The 22,942-nt window shown below is 44.3% G+C and overlaps 1 protein-coding gene across 7 annotated transcripts in view; it reads right to left on the bottom strand.

Annotated features, from left to right (window-relative positions):
* ARHGEF3 (Rho guanine nucleotide exchange factor 3) overlaps positions 1–22,942 on the bottom strand; it is a 312,998-nt gene that overhangs the window by 33,594 nt on the left and 256,462 nt on the right. For 6 of the 7 annotated variants that reach the window (XM_070360298.1, XM_070360300.1, XM_070360301.1 and 3 more), the window contains one exon: positions 8,778–8,885. In XM_070360298.1, the coding sequence (XP_070216399.1) occupies positions 8,778–8,885 (108 nt within the window). Of the gene's footprint in view, positions 1–8,777; positions 8,886–9,757; positions 10,094–22,942 lie in introns of those variants that run through there. The other variant, XM_005887880.3, reaches the window with a different exon arrangement.

Below are 22,942 nucleotides of genomic sequence, written 5' to 3'. Positions count from 1 at the left end.
CCAGACTCCTCTGCCCGTGGGATTTCCCAGGCAAGAATACTGGAATGGGTTGCCATTTCCTTCTCCAGGAGATCTTCCTGACCCAGGGATGGAGCCACATCTCCCGCATTGGAGGCAGATTATCTGTAAAAGGGAAGGGACATAGTAATAAATACCTCACGAAGTAGTAGTGAGGATTTGATAAGATAAAGCATATCAAGGGTTTGGCCAAGTGCCTGGTAGGTGATCAATAGGAAAAGGGTATGACCTATCACTGTTATTACACCACTGACTGCTCTGCTGCCATTAATACTTGTTTATATGACTTCATTTATCAGCAAACAGCAGACACATGTCTAAACTATTTGGACTAAATACCTCTACATGGGACCTCCACTAAGGTAACTTTTAGGAGGAGAAAACACTATAAAAGCAAAAGATGTGCAAAGAGCCTAAAATACCTGACAGTAGGGATCAGTTCTATAAATTACAGTATAATCACACAATGGAATATTGCACGGTTGTTAAAAGCATTCTTCTGTGCTCGTTTTGGCAGCTCATTTACTAAGGGCAGAGCCATGCAGAGAAGGGCCCGTACAAGGATGACATGCAAATCTGTAAAGCATTCTTCCTGAGAGAATACTGTCTTATTTTCTTTGTATCTATATGAGATGATGAATGTTAACTCGTTGTGGTAATCATTTCACAATACATACAAATCAAATTATGCTGTATACTTTAAACTTACACAGTACAGCCGTATGTCAAGTTACATGCTAATAAAACTTGGAAAAAACATTCTTTTTTAGAAATGCTTAATGAAAATAGGAAAGTCTCACAAGTAGAGTTAAGGAAGAGAAGAAAGATCCCTATTTAAAATACAAAATGATAACAGGGTTTACCCCTGAATGGTGGGACTATGGATGATTTTTATTTTATTTATTTGTTTTTCTTTTTGGCTGTGGTGGGTCTGCTGCTTGGGCTTTTCTCTAGTTGTGGCGAGTGGGGGCCACTCTCTAGTTGCTGTGTGAGGGCATCTGCTGGTGGCTTCTCTTGTGGAACATGGGCTCTAGGGCTCAGTGCTTGTGGCTCCCAGGCTTAGTTGCTCTGAGGCATATGCGATCCTCCCAGATCAGGGATTGAACCCGTGTCTCCTGCATTGGCAGGCGGATTTTTTTTTTTTTAAACCACTGAGCCACCAGGGAAGCCCTGACTATGGAGGATTTTTATTTTCATTTTCACACTTCTCTGCATTTATTTCTGAGGAAGGCAATGGCAACCCACTCCAATACTCTCGCCTGGAAAATCCCATGGACGGAGGAGCCTGGTAGGCTGCAGTCCATGGGGTCGCTAAAAGTCAGATATGACTGAGAGACTTCACTTTCACTTTTCCTTTCATGCATTGAAGAAGGAAATGGCAACCCACTCCAGTGTTCTTGCCTGGAGAATCCCAGGCACAGGGGAGCCTGGTGGGCTGCCATCTATGGGGTCACACAGAGTCGGACACGACTGAAGCAACTTAACAGCAGCAGTAGCAGCAGCAGCAGCTACGTTTATTTTCCACATTTTCCATAATAAAGAGATAGTAATGAAAGGAAAACACAATCAGCACAGAAATGTGCAAGACCATGAACACTGAGTCAGAAGTGGTGCTATCAACAAAATCACAGTATGGTATCCAGTTCAGATTAATGCACATTGAAAGCATGGTAAACGGCACTAGACCAATTCACAATCAATAAATGTCAAACCTGAAGGATCTAGTAGGAGGACAAACCTTTTTTTAGTTGGGAGACATTTTGAGTAGATGTGAATGACAGCTGAAGAAAATATTTGTTTCAGGTGTGGAGAAAATATCGTACACTTTGCTTAGTGCCAGCTAGGAATTAGAAGTCTTCCAGAGCCTTGGGCAAGCAGCCTGACCATCTTCACTGGGCACCATCTGCACACAATAACACTAATGGTAAAATATTCCACAGGCTGAAATGGAATGACGACTGTGCCTACCACATCAGCAAACAAAGCATGAGGAACAGCAGTGAGGTAGGATGCTCCAGACTGAAAATCTGGCTATTACTTTTAGATCCTGGCAAACTGCAGGCTTTATTAGGACCAAACTGACTTTATAAAAGCCTACCACAGCAGAGGCATTGCCAAACCTTACAGAATCCAGCTCTAGCGTGACTGGCTGCATGACCTTGGGCACATTCAGGATTTTTCCCTATAAAGTCCTGATGAAACCTACCCTGCAGAGTTGAGAATGAGGCTATGAATATAAAGGACCTTGCACAGAAATTGGTTCAGTGTAAATACTGAGCTAATGAAAGACGTTAGGACGAAATTTAAAATGACAAGCTTTAAATTGCAATAGCCAACTATTACAATAGTCAAACTTTCACTCCAGGAACAGCAGAAACTCAGGAGTTCCCTTTAACATGGAATACAAGTTTGCTCTCATCTACATTCTTACCTTCCAGACAGGCGGTTTGGTTTCTGGTTTTTTTCCCACACTTCTTCCTCAAACCTCAAATGTCCTTTCTCCCCTTCACCCTCATCATCTCTGAGCCATTTCAGACAACATGAGCCCCTGAACCCTTGCTCCAAGACAGAGAGAAATATGACTATGAGTTTAGAATTAGTATGTGAGAACATGGAGAAGCCATTCTGTCCAAGACAGATATACATCAAAAGTAGAGGCTTGATGCTCAATGTCACTAATTATCAGAGAAATGCAAATCAAAACTACCATGCGGTATCACCTCTCACTAGTCAGAATGGCCATCATCAAATTGTCCACAAACAATAAATGCTGGAGACAGTGTGGAGAAAAGGGAACCCATCTATACCGCTAGTGGGAACTAAAAAGAGAACTACTCTATGATCCAGAAATCCCACTCCTGGGCAAACTCTCAGAGAAAACCAGAATTCGAAAAGATTCATTCACCCCAATGTTCATTGCAGCACTATTTACAATAGCCAAGACATGGAAGCAACCTAAATGTCCATCAACAAAGGAATGAATAAAGAAGATGTGCTACAATGGAATATTACTCAGCCATAATAAAATAATGCCATTTGCAACAACATGGATGGATTTAAGTCAGAGAGAAAAAGACAAATATCATATGGTATCACTTATATGTGGAATCTTAAAAAAAATGATACAAATGAACTTATTTACAAAACAGAAACAGACTTATAGAATTCAAAAACAAACTTATGGTTACAAAAGGGGAAATGTGGGGGTAGGGGCAGGGATAAATTAGGAGTTAGGGATTAACATATACACACTACTACATATAAAATAATCAACAAGGATCTACCACACAGCACAGGAGACTCTACTCAACATTCTGTGATAACCTACATGGGAAAAGAATCTGTAAAAGAATGGATATATGTGTATGTATGACTGAGTCACTCTGCTGTACACCTGAAATTAATACAGAACTGTAAATCAACTACACTCCTATATAAAATTAAAAAAAAAATCGGAGGTCTAACTGATATCAGATGGCTTAGATTTGTGATTATCTATAATGGCAGAAAAATGCAAACTACTGAAATGTTCAACAATAGAAGGGTGATTGAATAAACATACATCCTTTTGACAAAACACTATATAAACCCATTATCTCTTAAAACTAGAGATAATGATAAATGTTTAATGACAAGAAAAAAGGTCCTTATACCATGAGTTATTTTATATGGTTAAGACAAAAGCAAGTTAAAAATAGTATGATTATAATTTTGTTTTTAAAAAGTATAAATGCAGTACATATTAATAGTAAAAGAAAAGATTGCCCAAGTATATACCAAAATATTAATAAAAGTTTTTTGGTGATGGAAAGATGGGATTACAAGAACTTTTATTCCCTTTTCTGACTATGATGTTATATAATCAGAAAAGAAAGCAAAATAGAAGGCACTTTAAAAAATAGAAAGTTCATTAAAAAATTCAACATAAGTACTTAATGATATAAAATATTTACAACGTAAATATCCATTAATAGGAGACTAGTTATATAAAATAAATTGCATCATGTTGGAATAATATATACTTAGTCAATTAAGATCATATTTTCTAACTGTGATATAACATTTCCCTTAAGCCATAATAAAACTTTCATCTAGCTAAATGACAAAGGGAGGAGGAAAAGAAGAGATGAACAAGAAACAGCAGGTAAAATGCATAAAAAGACAAAAAAGAAAATCAAATACAAAAAGCATTAAAAGAAATAAATAGAAATATTTAACTTTAGTAAAAGGTACAAAACCTTCAGGAGATGAGGAGGAACCTTTATACACCTAACTGTGCAGCTTGGAAATATGTGAAGCAAAGATCAATAGAGATGCAAGAGAAACTGGTCATCCACAGTCCCTGGGGGTAGCAAGGGGGAGGAATAAATCCAAAGGTAAACAGATAACACAAAGATAAGGCTGGCAGACTGCGAGTAACCCCAAATTAGGCTCAGAGTGTTTAAGCTTCATAGACAGACCTAGAATGACACTGAAAGGAAACTATGAAATATTAACGGGTTGTTTGGGAGTGGAATCTTTCTCTTTCCTCTTTTCTGTATTCTTCCATAATGAACACACACTTTTATAAGGGAAAAGAAACACAGTTCAAAGAGAACAGAGGGCTCAGTTGCCGTGTAGGGAGCACAGCATCCCATAGCATGCCCTGGACTCAGCCCAAATGAGTCCACCAGCCGCGCAGCTGTGACGGGGGAGGCGGCCTCGGCGAGCGACTGACCGGCCAAGGCCGCTCGCCTGCAAGGCAGCTCGCCTTCCGCCTTCCTCACTCCACATGAGGAGAGCACACCAGCCCCTTCCAGAGCTGGGCAGCCCAGGGAGGGGATTTATAGGCACAGAGGGATCTGGATATCTGTGCTCCAGTCCACCAGCAGCGCTAACCTCCCCGGTCAGAATCAGACGGAGCGCCATGCAGTCGGCGCTCCCTCTCTGACCTCTGCAAATGCCGCCTTTGTGCTGGGGCCCAAGACCCCGGTCCACAGGGGCATGGGTGGGGGTAGGGAGGAGGCCACAGAGAACAAGTCCTGCAGTGTCTTCCTGAACTGTGGCTCCAAGGACCACTTACACTTGCAACACAGCCCTTGACCTTTTTGGAAGAGGCTGCCAGCCCTGAGCTCTCCTGGCACCCTCCCGGGAAGCCAGAGGAAGGCCTGCTCAATGTTCTGTTCTTGTTCAGTCACTCAGTCATGTCTGACTCTTTTTGACTCCATGAACTGCAGCACACCAGGCTTCCCTGTCTATCACCATCTTCCGAAGTTTGTTCAAACTCATGTCCATTGAGTCAGTGATGCTATCCAACTATCTCATCATCTGCTGCCCTCTTCTGCTGCTTTCAATCTTCCCCAGCATCAGGGTCTAAGTGTTCTACTATCTATTAAAGCATTGGGTTTGGGCCTAAGTCATATCTCCTCCTATGATAAAAGGAATGTACCCTGAGAGGCCGAATGGGTATCTCTAAAGGCCAGGAGCCAGGGGCAAGGATACTGCCACAGAGAAGCGAGCTGCTCCATTCCAGCACTGTGCTGTTTCAGGAAGTTAGAGAAAAAGCACACACACACATGGGAAAGAAATGAATGACCGCCGAGAGGTTTGGAGCCGCCCTGTGGCTTCTTTTTCTGTTTCTCCCGTTTTAGAAGGGGCATCAGGACCACCAGAGGCAAAATGAGGAAGGTAGTGAACTTGGCACACTGAGTACTCCCTTTAGGGCCCCCTCCCCCATCCTCCCTGCTCCTCAGGCTACATTAACACCTATCCCGCTCTAGCTGTGGGGAAGGAAGCAATAAAGCCAGGAGGCAATTATTGGGATGCTAGGACTGGAAGTAATTCTGCAGAATTTGCACTGCATGTGCCAAGGTGACTTACAGGGAGATAGGTGGGGGCAAGATGGCATACTCCAAGCTTTGCGGATCATCCTGCAAACGAGGCTGTCTAACTGCATACAACCTCAGGGGCATATTTCCATTTATTGACCCCCACCAAAGACACACTCACAGCATAAAAACACTGTTCAAGTTTTCTCTATGTTCGTGGACATAACCATTATGAATAATTATTGTGTTTCTGTCTGGTTGTTTCTGCCCAATAAACAGAACCCGGGATTAGCTCTTTATCCTGGTATTTTAAACAAGTAAGTTAAAAATTATTTTGCCAAAAAAAATCTTTGATGTTTTAGAAACCAATATCCACATGTCAGATCCAGCCCCTCAAGTCTGGCCTCAGTCTGTTGGGTTTCAGACAAGGCTCGATTTCTCTTTGCCCCAGTTCTCTAGGTCAGGGCAAATTTGCAAGGTGATTAAATATTTCCTGCAGTGTTCCCTGTGTGGGATCTGTGTAGGGTAGAAACAAGAGAAAAAAATTAAAGGTTTCCTGGGGAGCCAAAGGAAAGATTCTGAAGGAAAGACAATGGAAGATGCACTTTGTGTTGGGGCTGGGCTGTGGTGAGGAGGCATAGACAGCACTGTCCCTAGAATCATGAGCAGAAATGTGGAGCCTGGAGGCCAGGCAAGTTGATGACACTGAGTGAAGAGGCCAGGTGTTGGGAGGATAGCTGGGAGAAGTGGGGACATCCGTAGGTGAATGCTGACTGGCTACTTAGGTACGGCTCATAAGTGCCATGTGAGAACACAGGCCCAGCACTGCTAGGCGTTCCAATTCCTCAAAAGAAGCCAGAAGTCCAGATTGTTACAAGGACTCTTTTGATTTCTAAATGTGAGCTCAAAACAACGTGCAGCCAAACAAAACACAACCGAGGGCCAGATGTGACTAGAAGGCAACCCTATCTAGGATGTAAGTGACATGAGGGCAGGGAGTCTAGGATGTAAGTGACATGAGGGCAGGGAGTAGAGCCCGCCTGAACACTTGCGGAGTGAGCAAGGCCCTTCCTGGGGCACAGGGTGGACTGTCCTCAGAGAGACAAGGGGAAGAGGTGGCGGGCAACATGGAGACTGTAATCAAGGGAGGAAGTAACTACGGTGACCTCGAGCCACCACCACTGAGATGGAAAGGAAAGGGTGAAATGGCAATCGACAGGCTGAAGAATGTTTGAAAAGCAGAACTCAGCGAAAGACCAGATGTGCGGGGCTAGGGCGGTGATGAATCTTCCAGGGGAAGCCTGTGATGAACTTGGCCAGAGGGCTGAGACTGGTCACCAGGGAGAGAAGGTAAACACATTTTTCTTCATGAGCTTCAAAGCCCTTCATCTGGCTCCCCAGGATGACCTTATTTTTTTTTTTTCTCCTCTGTTCTCCCACAAAGGGGATCAGGGGACAGCCAGGAGCCCAGAGGTTCCAGCACAGAGCCAAGCCTACCGCTAATGAGACGAGGATTCGTTCAGGGGAAATATTAGCAGAGCTAACAGAGGAACGCACAGGGCAGGGGATGAGCACTGAGGGGTGGACAGGAAAGAGGGGGAAGAGCTTGGGTTGCTTGGTGTGGCAACAAGGACAGGAGCGGGTGAGGGAGACTTCGAACAGCTCTCAAATCACTGGTGTCCATAGCTTGGGATATGCCTTGGGTGCTGACCCACAACTCTCTTAATGGCTCAGAAAGTCAAGATGAAAAATATTGCTAAGCAGAAGTATTCAGGAAGTGTAAGGAACTGGCAGACTCAAGCCTACTCAGCTGAACAAGGCGAGCCTTTTCATGATAGGAAAAGGATTTTTATCCTACTGGGTGCCCAAGGCCTTTGGGGAAAGGAAAAAAAAAAACCCTCAATGTTCACTTTAAAAGATAAACTTTTTCAGGAGTTTATGAACAAGAACTACAACCACCTGAATTAACCAAAGAATGTTTACAGTAGCTAATATTTACACCTTAGCTAGTTAGGAAGTCAGTGATTATGAACCATGGGCCAAGGAACCATGCTAGGTCCTTTAAATGCACTACCTTGTAAGTCTTTAGAGCGGTTCTCTAGAGGAGCTGGCAGCACCATCCCCAGTGTATCCACATGGAATAATGGCAAGACCTAGAGAGGTGCAGAGTTACCTGCTCAAGGGGACAAACTCATTGAGGGACAGAGCCAAGGCCAGAAGTGAGATACTTCTACTCCCAGGCCCATGTCCTCAGTCAGGGAGCAACAAACATTTTCTGTAACGGGTCCAAGAGTAAATATTTTTGGTGTTGTGGGCGATATGGTCGGGGTCACAACTACTTGACTGCCTTTGTAGGGCCACGGCAGCTACAGACAACACGTTGACATTTAGGCACGCCTGTGTGCCTGCACAACTGCAGCTACAGACACTGCAGTTTCAAATCATTTTCACGGGTTTTGAAATACTACTCTTTGGATTGCTTTTCCGCAGCCAATGTAAAAAGCAAAAATCATTCTCAGCTCCACGGCCATAAGAAATGAGTGGGTGGGCTGAGTTTCTTCTCACATGCTGCGAGGCTCTAAGCCGCTCGTCGAAGCCACTAGGCTCTCTTGCCCTCCATCTGAGGTCAGGCGCTGGTTTTCTTGGGAGGCCCATAGATATTTTAGGACCAAATGGATACCTATGAAAGTACATCCGGATGGGGTCTCTGAAACAAAACTGTGAGGAAAGACCCAACAGGGATGATGCCTCCAGTTACCTCTTGAAGGGCTCTGTCTGAAACCAACTTTAAAACATCTCTTTCTCTTCCAGTCTGCTCACTTGCTCTCTTCTATTCAAATAATAAGCATTGATTCAGGTCAGACTGAAACCAGGGGAGGTTCTGGCTAGGACAGAGGTGTCTCCTCCCACACAACAGGGTTTTCTGCAAACATGAGCCCACCGTGTCCTTACCTGCAGGGTTTGGCTGAAGCGCTTTAATGGTGTGGCCTTCACAGGTGGGATGAGGTTGGCGAGAGATGTGACTCTGGAAAGAGGTTTGACTCGTTTATTACTAGGCTCCTAGGGTTTAAAAAAAAAAAAAGGAAACTGTCAAGGTCAATTCCAAAGAGAATGTAACTCCACCACACAGTCATGTCTCACTCCACGAGCTGCTGGCTGCACACCACTCTGTAGAACGGAAATGGTACCCATCTCACTCCTGCTGTGTGAAGGTGACTGGTGAGCCAGGGAAGGGTAAATAGTCGGGGTGGGGGTGGGTTGGGGGGTGGGGTCAACAGAGGCAGTCTCTGAGCAGACAGCAAATGGCAAATTCCTTCACCCCAACAGTGTCTGACGGCTTTCAAATCAGAGGCTCCCACAGGAGAATCTCTCTCTCCAACCCCTCTTGCAGACAAAAGCTGCCTCCAATTTCCCATCCAATGACCTTGTCGGGCGGTTGTCTTTCGATGCTTCTGGTTTCATCTTTTTAAAAAAACCTTTTCTCCACCTTGCCTGAAGCCACTGTCCAAATTTCTAATATGCAATGGCTTTTCTAAAGCACAAAGACTGTTCCTTTTAGTACACCAAATTAAAAAAACATTTTAAAGAAGTTATTCTATTACTAGGCTGTTAAGAAAGCCTCTTTGTGCCCACAGTATATTTGAAATGCACATATTAATACTTATAAATAACAACTAGACAGCAAAAAGAAAATATACAGAGAGAAAACCCTACCTCGAGCACTAGTTTTTATACTATACCTAGCCACAAGTTATGAAAATTATCACCATATAAAACATACACAAATCTGCAAGTTACCCCAAAGCAAGCTGATGGGTGGGGGAGCATACCTAAACCAATGACTCTGCAGATTAGAGTTACATAAATAAAAACAAGAGGCTGTGGAAAAGAGAGGGACGACAGACAAAACACTTGACAAAGAGAACAGTTACCCTTGTCTTCCTAAGCTCCATCTGACGCGCGGGAGATGCTGGACAGCGCATGAAGACACCAAATTTTGATGGAAAAAGCCACACTTGCCAGTGGTTGTGGTGAAACTCGACCATTTCCAGAGGGAGCCTCAAGGTGTTCATCTTTCTTTTTCAGCCATTGCCTTCAAAGTTTTGAGAGTTAAGATTCTCTAGAATATCCCTGCAAGGTGTTTTGAACATAGTAGGTGCTTGGAAAAATCTTGCCTGAATCTGGAGTTCTGCCAAGACACTCTCATGTCATTTTATGCCCTTGACAGCCTTAGAAAACAGAAGAGTCCTCTGAAACAGACCCAACCTTTCTGGCAAATAGAAAAAAAAAAAAAATCTAAAGGCTGTTTAAAAAGCACAAAACAATTCCACGATGTGGCCAGGAGTGACTTCATGGTTTCTTGAAGCAAATACTTTTCCAAAACAGAGAATGCATCCGGGCTGCTGGGGACCTCTCCAGCCTCTTGGCATGCTGAGCTGAACAGACAGAAGGCAGTTCTCCGAACACCAGGAAGGTTTAGTTCCAAAATGCACAGGATGAATCTCTCAACACGAGAGATATCACATCATAATTATGTAAACGCTGAAGACAAAGATCCGATTGCCCCTCTGATTTCAGATGACAGTGCCCTTCAAGGATGCTCCCTGTCCAGTGCCTGGCTCCTGAGTATCTGTGCCCAGAGGAGGATTTTTAAAATATTTTTTACGTCAGAGCTGCACCACCAGCAGGCTTACTGAATAGAGACACACACACACACACACACACACACGCACGCTCGCACGCACGCACAGCCTCTTGAGCATCCCCTGAATTTTTCTAAATGGCTCCGCTTTGGCTGGAAATGCCCGAGTTTTGATACAGCACCTTTGGTGGCACAAACTGCATTGCAGCAAGTGAGAAGAAGAGGGCTTTCCTAGGGGAGCAGGATTTGGTCTCATGTACTCCTGCCACACACCTCAGAGCCCGTTGACTCCCAGGTCTCTTATTAATGGCTAAAGCTCCTGGGTCACAGGTTCCGTATCAAATTGGGGAGGTTGAAGGGCAAATGCCAACTGGGTTATCTTGCTTTAAAAAGGGAGCAGGGAGCCTTGCACGCTTGGTGGGATGAGGGAAGATTCGGCTTTGTTTCACTTGCTGTGTCATTTTTCTGAGGCTCTGCTGACTCTGCTGCCCATTTCACATGAGCCAGTCCGCTGTGCGTTTTCTGCACTGCTGTGACATGAATGCACAGTGCAAGTGGCGGCCCCTCCGCAGGTCGTGCCTGTGTTGCTACATGAGATTGTAATTAAAACTCCCTTCCTAAGGCTTCACCCATTTGGAAGTAAACTCTGGGCTGCTCTCTGGTAATGTGACATTCCCAAGTAATGAACAGTCGAAACAGAAACCATTGCTGTATGATGTACTTGATCCAGCAAAGTGGGCAGGTGCAATTTCAAACCAGAATATTTACAGGTTATTAGATCTATGGAGAGGGCTTTATGCCTGACCCACATGAGTGAAGTATGAATTATGGTGTTCTCCTTGAGGGCTTCAGTGAGAATAGGAGATTAAAAACATTCTTGGCCTAATTTGATTTTTCTTTTCCATTTACTACGTATGTCTCCAGCTACATTTTACTGCTGTCTAAAAAGAGCCCTCAGGGAAAATGTTTCCAGATTCCAGTTAAATAGCTGTACTGAGAACCAGCAAATACAATTCCAGGGATGTTTTCAGCTTTATAGAGAGATGACAGAACACAACCTTCAGAAGCTCCCTAATCCAACAACTCAGCTGCCAAACCAAGCTGGGCAAGGTCACTGCTAAACCCACTTTCAAGTGCAGACTATACCCTCACCCTGCAATTTTAAGACAGAACAGGAGGGCATCTCACTAAAGAGGTTAAAAAAAAGAAAAATGCAGTGTGGGCAGTATTTCTTGAATAACAGTGTTGTTGCATGTTTTCCCTATCTCACAGCTTTTTTATTTTTTTCTTATCTTATTGCACTGGCTAGGACTATCTGTATGTTGTTGATTACAAGCTGAGAGAGTGGGTACCATAGTCTAATTTCTAATTATAAAGTAATTATTATGAAGGTTTCATCATTAAGTATTATATTTGCTAAGCACATGGAAGAGATACCCTTTATCAAGTAAGGCAGTTCCTTTCCATGCTAAGTTAGCTGTGAATTTTTATCATGAATGAGTACTGACTTTTATCAAATATTTTCTCTTTATCTTTCTAGAGGACAAGGAAGGGGGAAAAAAGAAGGAAGAGGTAGAAAGAAGGGAAGGAGAGGATGAAGACAGACATACAGGTCACATTTTTTCATAAAGGAATTGATTCAGCAATTTTAAAAGTCTCTTGTGCTTGAATTACAAACAAAAGCAAATAAAGCACTGCATGTAATTTTATTTTTAATGTGAGATTTCATTAAATATATTTTAATAATCCTTCTCTAGGGCATACAGTTTTTGTCCTTTCCTCATTTTTCCCTCTAAGAGATAAAAACCAAAGCACAACATATGCAATGTAAGAAAATGCCTATCATATCAATATAATTTGGGATGATTTTTATTTCTCAAAATAAGAAGGTTCCATTCTAACAGACACAGCATACAGGAAACCATTCATTCTCCTTACACCTCATTTTTGCAGCCAGAGTAGGGTTGGAGAACAGTGGAAGGGTCTTCCACATCACCTCCGTAGCTTCCCTGACACTGGTTTTACTGAGCCACAAACATGGCCCAGGAGGGGCCAGATATGCAGCCTTTAATGCAGAACTGACCACTCTACCGCAGGGCAACACTGCTCTTGGATGCTCTACCTCTGGCCAGGAGCTAGGGAGAGGTGAGAAACGACTGTGCTAGCAGGCGCATCTGTCCATGAGTTGATGGAGAGATTTTTTTTTTTTTTAATGTCCTTCAAATGTTTAGAAACACCAGGAATCCTTTCTGGGGCTCCATCTGTGAGATAGGAGATGTGCTGGGAATTGCACACCCAGGCTTCACGTGTCACCCATCCTGAACCCTCTAGGAGGCTTTCATCATCCTCATGTTTTAAACAGGAAGTTTTGATCTATGAGTGATGGAGAAGCTCTAGCAGTACTAAGAATAATGAGTGCATAGTCATTGCAGGGACTCTTCTCTATGCTTTACAGATAATTAGTAATTTATTTCTCCTAACATCTCTGCAAAAATGTAAGTCATTCAGTTATGTCTGACTCTTTGAGACCCCATGGACTGTCCATGAAACTTTCCAGGCCAGAATACTAGAGTGGGCAGCCTTTCCTTTCTCCAGGGAATCTTCCCAACCCAGAGATCAAACCCAGGTCTCCTGTATGGCAGGTGGATTCTTTACCAGCTGAGTCACAATGGAAGCCCAAGAACACTGGAGTGGGTAGCCTATCCCTTCTCTAGGGGATCTTCCTGACCCAGGAATCGAACTGGGGTCTCCCACATTCCAGGCGGATTCTTTACCAACTGAGCTATTAGAGAAGCCCAATATCTCTGCAAGGTAGCCACTATTGTGATCATCATTTTAAAGACAGGGAAAGCTAAAAAAAGATGGCTAGGATTTAAATGTAGGCAGGCTGGCTCCAGAGCTCATGCCCTACTTTAGGGTTTGGTGATATTTTTCAGTGAGGGGACAGATGGCTAAATGTTTTATACTTTGAGGGCGGTCTAGCCTCTGTCACAACTCTTCATCTCTACCATCAGCCATAAACAGTATGTAAATAAGTGAATGTGGCTGTGTTCCATTAAGCTTTCATTTATAGACACTAAAATTCAAATTTCATATAATTTTCACATGTCCCAAAGTATTATTCTTCTGTTTTTTCAACCATTAAGAAATAGAGAAACGGTTCTTGAGGGCCTGAGGCCCCCTTTTCTCCCCCTGTTCATTAGAAAAAGGAACAGGAGTTTTGTTGGAGATTTTCCAATTTTCAATCAAGTATTTTGCTCAGTAGAGGACACACTACAGAAGATTCTAGAAATTTTTAAAAATTTTAATTGGAAGCTAATTACAATATTGTGGTGGTTTTTGCTATATATTCACATGAATCAGCCATGGATGTACATGTGTTCCCCCCATCCTGACCCTCCCTCCCACCTCCCTTCCCATCCCATCCCTCAGGGTCATCTCAGTGCACCAGCCCTGAGCACCTTGACTCATGAATCAAACCTGGACTGGTGATCTATTTCACATATGATAATATACATGTTTCAATGCTATTCTCTCAAATCATCCCACCCTCGCCTTCTCCCACAGAGTCCAACAGATTGTTCTTTAAATCTGTGCCTCTTTTGCTGTCTTGCATATAGGGTCATTGTTACCATCTTTCTAAATTCCATATATATGCGTTAGTATACTGTACTGGTGTTTTACTTTCTGACTTACTTCACTCTGTATAATAGGCTTCAGTTTCATTCACCTCATTAGAACTGATTCAAATGCATTCTTTTTAATGGCTAAGTAATACTCCATTGTGTATATGTACCACAGCTTTCTTATCCATTCATCTGCTGATGGACATCTAGGTTGCTTTCATGTCCTGGCTATTATAAACAGTGCTGCGATGAACATTGGGGTACACATGTCTCTTTCAATTCTGGTTTCCTTGGTGTGTATGCCCAGCAGTGGGATTGCTGGGTCATACGGCAGTTCTATTTCCAGTTTTTTCAGGAATTTCCACACTGTTCTCCATAGTGGCTGTACTAGTTTGCATTCCCACCAACAGTGTATGAGGGTTCCTTTTTCTCCACACCCTCTCCAGCATTTATTGTTTATAGACTTTTGGATAGCAGCCATTCTGACCAGTGTGAGATGGTACCTCGTTGTGGTTTTGATTTGCATTTCTCCAATAATGAGTGATGTTGAGCATCTTTTCATGTGTTTGTTAGCCATTTGTATGTAGAAGATTCTAGAAAATTAATTTCCAAAATACTGTTTTCTAACAGTATTTTTAGTACACCAGGCAACATTTACAATGTTTTGATCCTGAGCTCTACTTCCAAGTACTACTGAGTTAAAAATAAGGGTTAGAAATCTGGTTCTTTAAAAAAAAATCTGATTTTTTTAAGATGGGGGGGGCAATACTATGTCATGCCACTGAAACAAATAGCTTTAGGGCCATTGGAAGTGGACTGTATTTGGTGCAGGGGCCATAGCTGGCTGACCACTGCCCTGTACCACTGCTGGCTTCATATGGGTCATGTCTTGGGCCAGTGGTCTTCAGCCTCAGCTTCCTGCTAAGACATATCCAGAGATGACACTCCCAAGCAGGGCGTCTCTCACAGGCACACTCAGATAGTCTTCAGGCTCTGCCAGACAGCGCAGGCTCGATTTGTACCCCCTTCCTTGCAGCTGGGGACGCAAGGTCCTCTCCTGGTAAGCAGAGGGTATCTCTGACTCACCTTTTATGTGAATGAACGCTATCCTACTACATTTTGTTCTCTTAGCTTTCCAAACAAATTATCCTGAACATAACACAAACTTTCCCGGACCATTAATACCATGAATAAGGGACATAAAATGTTACAATGCTTGGGATCTGCTTCAAAGCGATATGGGAACAGGGAAAGGGTCTGTGTGGGAAATGGCATGGATTCCAGGTTTTGTTGTAGAGTTCAGTCACTCAGTTGTGTCTGACTGTTTGTGTGGCAACTGGCAAATCTAGGGGCCAACCCTAGATTGGCGAAGGATGTAGTATGCACAGTCCTGCCTATGGTGCCTGGTCAAAATGCCCCATAATACAAAGATTTACTTCAATGGACAGAAAACAGTTTTGCAGATGTACTAGTGAATGTTGACCTGGAGCAGACAGGTGCCATCTGAGATTTTTACTTTACTTGTTAGTGAGGGTCTGTCTAGTGAGAAAGGATACTGAGGAGGCAGACATCATCTAGAATTGGATGTAAGTAGAAGAAACCTGGTAAAATGGAAAAAAAAAAAATCCCACTACTGAATTTAAATAATTCTCAACTTCTATAGGCCAGAACAGAGCCAGATCCAGGAGGCTGAGACCCCATGGAGAGGCACCAACATGGCTGTCAAGATTCCATGAAGTCTGTTTGATTACTGACTGGGCTACTATTTGCTCTCACTAAGAAACCCATCAATTTGCCTGAAACAGGGCACTCAAAGCCGGTGTACTGGGACAACCCAGAGGGATGGGATAGGGAGGGTGGTGGGAGGGGGGTTCAGGATGGGGGACACATGTACACCCATGGCTGGTTCATGTCAATGTATGGCAAAAACCACCACAATATTGTAAAGTAATTAGCCTCCAATTAAAATAAACAAATTGATTTAAAAAATAAAAAAAGGAAAGGAAACCCATCAACTGGCTCCTGATCACTCAGCTCCACAACATGAAACAATCTGGTAGAGTTCAACTCTGATTTGTCTTAGAAATATACAGAGAAAACAGGGGTCATTCAAGATCAGGCTGCCCATCAGAAGAGACCTCTGTTCTACTGTATTGGTTTTAATTTGTGAAGGTGCTTTCCTTTCCCTACAACTGCCTCCTGAATCCACTCTGTTCTTTCATACAAAAGCCCAGTCTTCCACTAAGAAGGCTGAGGGCTCCCGTCAGCTGATCATCAGTTCCGCTCATTACAGTTGTCTCGACTTTACCACGCCTTTCCTTGTGGTTTACATTGTTTTACAGTTAATACCCGAGATTCTCACCCTTCAAAACTTCTAGGTCACCACAAATATTCTGGTCTCACTTCTTATGACACCTCCTGTTGCCAAAGCCATCCCACCCTTTTATTTTGTCATCAAATCACCATAGGAAGAGGCAAGGAAGAATTATCCTGCAGGAGTCAGAGGGCCCTACCAACACTGTGATTTTTGACTTCTAGTCTGCAGAACTGTAAGAAATAAATCTCTATTGTTCTAAGCCTGCCTGCTTGTGATACTCTGTTACAGCAGCCACGCGAAAGGTATTTGCTGGAAAATCTCCTCCATAGTAAAGTTACTATTATTCCCTTTGTTAATTATTGCACAGAAATGGAAGAGATATTTTGGGACTATGTGCATCCTTGAAACTCAGTTCTGTGAGTGTTTACCCAGCATATGCAAAGTGGCTTCACTCACGTGTACAGGTGTCACCCTTGGGGGAATGTCTCCTGGCTGAACAGGGAAAACCAGAAGGTTGATCCAGGCAGAGCACCTGAGAGAGTTAACCCTGGGAGAGTGGGCAAGGAGTGGGCAGGCGACATGGCCAGCAGGCAGGGCACAGTGGCCCACAGCGGTGTGCAGGACACGGGGGGCCAATGAGGAGGCCTTCACAGAGCTGTCTGAGCGAGAGGGGCCGGGCTGTAGGAATGAGACAGGGAGCTTCTTCGGAGTCTGCAAGGGACTTCATCTTATTTCTTCCAAAATGGAAAAAGGCAGTAATGAAATAATGGTTTCTAACTCCAAAATTTCCATAAAAAATTTTTGTTGCTGTTGTTATGTTTTCTTTTCCCTGGCATGGAGCTAACTGACCTGGTATCATTTATTACCAGAAGTTAAAAGGCAAATAAAGAGGGCCAAATTCCAACGGAAACCTGGCTTCATTGATTAGGCCAAATGCATTTCAGAATTATTGGTTGCTAACCCTCAAGGTGAACAAAAGGTCTTCAGACATGGAACTATAATTTTCCCCTAGAGACGCTTATCGGTGATTTCAACGGATGGACCGCAGGCTTTGTGGACGCTGACAAACCACCAGGAACAGCTCTAGGAAGAACTCCTGACACCTTCCTCCGGGCTAATTGCAAAGGTGGAGGCCACACCCTTGTGCTTATCTTCTCCAGGTGCAAGGCTAGTCACCTCACACTGTGCACCAATGGAGATCACATTTCCCTTTTGAGGAAACAGCCCAACTCTCTCTGCATCAGATGCTACAAGCAAAACACCCTAATTTCCTTCTTTCAAAGAAAAAAGTGGTTTCTTTTTTGTTGTTGTTACTAGGGACTAAGCCTGGATAATGAAATCCACAGGACACTCTCAGTTAGCTTAGTCTTACAGCCAAGTTGTAGACAGGGTGTTGCTGCGTTGAGGATCTGATAATTTCTCCTGTCTTCCCTCAAGGAAATGCTAAAAAGCACATGATGGAGACATCAGAAGATGGTCTGCGCAAATTCACAAACTGAACCATTGACTCTCAGGGCTGTAAAACTGAACACATTAAGGATGGGGAGATGGTCCTTATTCCCTGTATGTCAAGTCAGTCAACACCTTGACTTCTGCTTGAGCCAGCCAGCACCTACAACCTCTGGCCAAGGTCAGCCTGTGAGGTGGTTGCTTTCAGGGGAACCATGCATAAGGCAAAAGCCTGAGCAGGGGACGCTGGACTGAACTCTCAGACACTGCTGGCATGAGCCTCTGAAAGTACGCTCAGTTCCAGCCCCAAACAAAGCTCCCATCAAATGCAAGTAAAAAATGAGAAGAGAAAGAAGTCAAGGTTTAGGACAACTTATGTGGTCATCCTGGCTTCATTTCCTCCAGGCTTCCCCTGCTTCCTTCAAGTTCAAAACACACGCTGGCAAAAACACTATCACTCTTGAATGTTCGTATAAACTTAATGGCAGAATGAAAGAAAGGAGAGTGTGCGGCAAGTTAGATGGATTTCATCCAGAGTACCCTGCAGGAGCAACTAATTTTACTGCAGACTCTGAGAGGGTTAATGTTCCTGGCACACCACTTCGTTTCTGAGAGAAGACCTCAAGCAAGTTATTATCTGTATCCCTATCATCGTTGAATGTTTGCCCCCACACTGGAAAAGAAGCCTGTTCTTCTCTGCAATGGGGCTATTAATTTTTTCTAAATGATGGTCTATGGGATAAAGAAAACAAAACCAAAACAACATCTTGGAAAATAATTTAGTAAAATACAGGACTCTCCAAGAGCTGAGCCGGGCAGCAGCCTAGGTTACAAACAAAGTCTCTTAGCAGTGCCAGTAAAATAAAACAGAACCACTGTTTCAGACACCCTATTTTTGGCTAAGGTTTCACTCCTCAATTACTTTCAAAGTTATTCGTTTCAGTCAACATTATAAGGGTAAGTCAACATTTGTCCTGGCAGCAAGCCCAATTTTGTTATTTTATTAGTCTGCTACTAGTTAAATTGGCCCATGATTAAACACATCTAATAAATAGCCCCAGAAGATTGGAGTTTAGCAGAAAACCACATTCAAGTTCTCTTACACAGGATGTTACTATTATTTGACCTTGGGCAGAAGGAGACAGGCACACCTTCACCTCGATAGGTTCCTTTAAGCAAATGCCAGCCCACTGCCTGAAACTCATTTTGGTCATGCCCAGACATGGCACTGCAGACCTTCAGAGAAAGAGGAAGCTAAATATTTAGCTCTCTCTGCGGTCCCTGGCTCAACATACGCCTTCTGATCATCAAGCAAAGCCCTGACTCTGTCAAGGAGAAAGGGCCAGATGTTTAGAGCTGAAGCACTTTATGAGTCTGACCTCGAACAGTGTGAGAGCTGCCGGCAGACTTGAGCCTCTGTGGCCCTTACAGGGAAGCAAACCTTGGGCACAGATGTTTTCTCTTGATTGGTGTCAGGCTATGTCTTTTTGCCAAGCAGGCCACAGAAGAAATGTGCCCACAAGTCTGGAAAATGGGGTCAAAGTCTCACATTACTGGTAGATGCCAACAAGTCACCCGGAGGTGACATGGTGACCTAATTACAGCCACAGGCCTGGAGGAAGGGCTCTGTGGTCTGGGGTTTCAGTCAGTTGTTTCCTACTGACTTCTTGGAAGCCGTGGGGTGGGATATAAATTCTGTGTTTATCTCTGTAAAAGGGATTCCCTGGCTTCCCCGTGGGCTGGGTTGAAGGTGTAGGGGGAGAAGAATGCACCGGGGGTGCCAGCTCTGCTTCAGGGTTTGGAAACTGTACAGGTCTGTGTACAGACCTCAAGGGCACTTTAAGGACACTGGCTGAGGCTTCCTCCGTGTTTAAGAATGAGCAGAAAGCCTCTGCTGCAAGTGACAAAGTTCTTATCACTCTGGCACCCTAAACGATTCTTTGCAAAGGTTCTAAGGATAAAATATGAACCAGCCTATCTGGCCAGAGGACCATGTCCTGTGAACTCCATACCTTCTGACTCCAGATCAACAATGTAACTTCCACAGGCTTGGTCTCATGCCCTGTGAAGTGGGGTGGCTCTCCTACCGACCCACAGGGCTGTGCTTTCATTCATTCCCTGTAGCACTGGGCTCTTCCCTGCCCAGGGACAGAGCTGTCACTCCAGGTCACTGCCACAGTCTCACCAATGACATGCCCTGCTCTGTGAGGACTTGGGCTGCTAGGAGACCACATTTTAATTCCACATTCTTGACTTCCCTTTCCTTTTGCACTTTCATCATCTGCTTAGTCAAGCCCTGACTGGACACAGCAAAACTGGGAGTGGTTTGGCAAGATCCAAGGCTACATCCAAGTAGAAAAAAACATCAGCCATGAAATCCCAAGATAAGAACCTGAGGGGCTGAAGGGCACCCAAGTAGGGTGGGTTGTGAAGTCTACAAGGAACTCCTCCCAGCCTACCCTCCCCAGCCCACACTGCTGAACTGTGGGCTGGAAGAGTTGGCTTCCAATCTTGCCTGATCCCAGTACTATCTGGGATGAGGCAATGATAGGAATTCCGGGTGTTCAAGCCATGTCGGAGGTGCAAGGTAGAACTCCCAAAAACAACATGCTTCTTTTGGCTTCCAGAAAGCACCAGGCACAGATCCACCGACCTGTTCTCTCTCTCTCTCATCCTCCTGTCATCCCTTGAATCTCAGCATTATCTTAGCGTCCCAGAAGAGGAAAAAGAAGCACAGAGATGGAAAAGGATGCACAGATCGCAATCTCAGTGTCCCAAAGGAAGCACAGTGTGTTCCAGGCGAATCTGAGATGAGCAAACACGTCACAGGCAAGCAACGCTGACAGCCGGGTCTGCCATCTGACGGAAGACGAGGCTGGGGTAAGGGATCCTATATTCAGCTGCTAGGTGAAATCTAAAAGGAACATCCAACCAAGGGCCCTGGGTCTGCAGGAAAAGAACGTGGACCCCCTCCTCTGGCTGCCTGGTCAGTTTCTGTTCTGGATGCGAACAGCAATTTGGAGCAGTTTGCAAGCCTCGCAGAGGTGTGACTTCCAGAGAGAAACATAAAATGCAGTTACTGAGCTCCCTGGTAACTCTATGCTGTCCCTCTGGGCACAATTTATCCCGTCAAACCGTTTGGTCTGTGCGCATCCTCCGCGGCACATGCCTCCACTTGGAACCGGGGAACACTGCACTTGGGTGTTACAGAACAGCCTGCTCTCGACTGGGAACAGGATACACTGAAACCTGATCCTTCAAAGTGGAAAAAGCTACCAGCCACACAGCCACCGGGGAGTGACTGAATTGGGAAAAAAGGTTTTTTCTTAAAATTGAAAACTTTCCTGCTTTGGCTTTCAGCTGACATCTTACCGCCCACCAAGCAATGGTTTATAGGAAAATAAGGTACAGGAAACTGTGAGGATTCTGTAACGGATTTGTATGGCCTCGCCATTGCTCCCACACTCCCCAAGCAGGCAGATGAATAGCTTCACAATGTTATTCCTTGGGAGGTAGGGTGGGTGGGTGGGTGGGTGTGGGTGTGGGTGGGTGTGTGGGTGGGTGGGTGTGTGTGTGTGTGTGTTGGTGCACACATGCAGAACACAAGACTGAACTTTGTTTGAGAGTTTTCCTTCTGTAGCACGTTTTTAATGACAGGAATTAAATCATGCCCACTAACAATGTATTTTTCCAAAGGCTCATAACAAACCCTGGCTCCCACTGCTGTACACTGCCAACCTTGAAACACAGTGATTATGTGTTATTTCTAACTCTCAGTAATTAATATGCAACCAGATGTATCATTATCTACAGTCTATTAAAATTCAGAAGACTGTGCGTTTGAAAAAGGCTGCATCACACTGACAAAGGAGGCAAAAACCTCCGAGCCCCAGCCCTGTTCCCCAGTCACACACGGTTCATTTCAATTACAAAGACACATGAGGGCAATGAATAAAAAAGGGCAGCTGACTTAAAAGAAGTAAATACAAATCTGTGATTTGGTTGTTTAGTTTTGCCACTGGAGACTCAGTGGTAAGGGGTGCCAGTAAAAGTTTCCAGGAAAGACAAGGGCAGTTTTGTGGTAAAAGAAAAATGTCCTTTATTCCTGAAGTCAAGTGCTCCTGTGGCAGAAAGGGGCAAAGTTCCCATGAGCTTGCCAGCACTGGCCAGCTCTAGAGGGAAGGGCTCCTCTGGGAGACTTGGTGAGGGTCTAACCTGACAGATTCCCCCCAATCCCCAAGCACCCTCAGGGATGAGGGGAAGGCCCGTTCACCAGAAGGTGCTCCCTCCTTCTGCCCCACCACTTAGAGGTCAGGCTCTGGACCACTCCTGAATTTACAAAGCAGGTCTGGGCAGAGGGGTGGCAAGGGGCTGCCCCGGCCCAGCGAAGCCTCCAGAACTGCAGCTACGTAAACTACATGCTGCCAGGGCCCCGACCGACCTACTGAGTTAGTTCAGTCACTCTTTGTGAGCTTCTAGCAATTTTCCAGAAACAGGGAAGTAGGTCGTTCCACCCCGACCCAGATGTAATTCTCTTCTGATTTTGTCTAGAGGAGGAGAGGAAGAGGGTGGGAGGATTGCAAAATGGGTAAAGGGGGTCAGCTCTGTGGTGATGGATGGAGATGAAACTTTTGTTGGCGACTATGCAGAAGTCAAAGAGTGTATACAGAAGTCAAAATATAATGTTGTACACATGAAACTTAGATAATGTTGTAAACCAACGTAACCTCAATTAAAAAAAAAAAAGATACCCCAGGATTAAAATAATAAAGACAACAATAAAAAATTAAAAAAAAAAAAAGAAGAGAAGGAAGCACTATGCAGCCAACGGGAGACCCCTGGATGGGGAGGAGGAGATACCAAAATCCTTGGGGTCTCCTGCTGCCCATTGCCAGCACACACAGTCACTTATTTAGTCCACACAGCAATCCCAACACTCCATTTTATAGAAGAGGAAGCAGGTGTTCAGAGAAGTGAGGTGTCTTGCCCCAAGTCATACCCAGTAGTTATTGGCAAAGCTGAAATTCAAGTTCAGCTCTCAACTTGAAAGCTTTCCCGGACAGGATATGCAAATTCCTCTTAC

This window comes from Bos mutus, chromosome 22 (genome assembly GCF_027580195.1).
Source record: "Bos mutus isolate GX-2022 chromosome 22, NWIPB_WYAK_1.1, whole genome shotgun sequence".
Lineage (NCBI taxonomy): Eukaryota > Metazoa > Chordata > Mammalia > Artiodactyla > Bovidae > Bos > Bos mutus.
The sequence above is the reverse complement of the archived record's forward strand: the minus strand, read 5'-3'. Positions and strand labels throughout refer to the sequence as shown.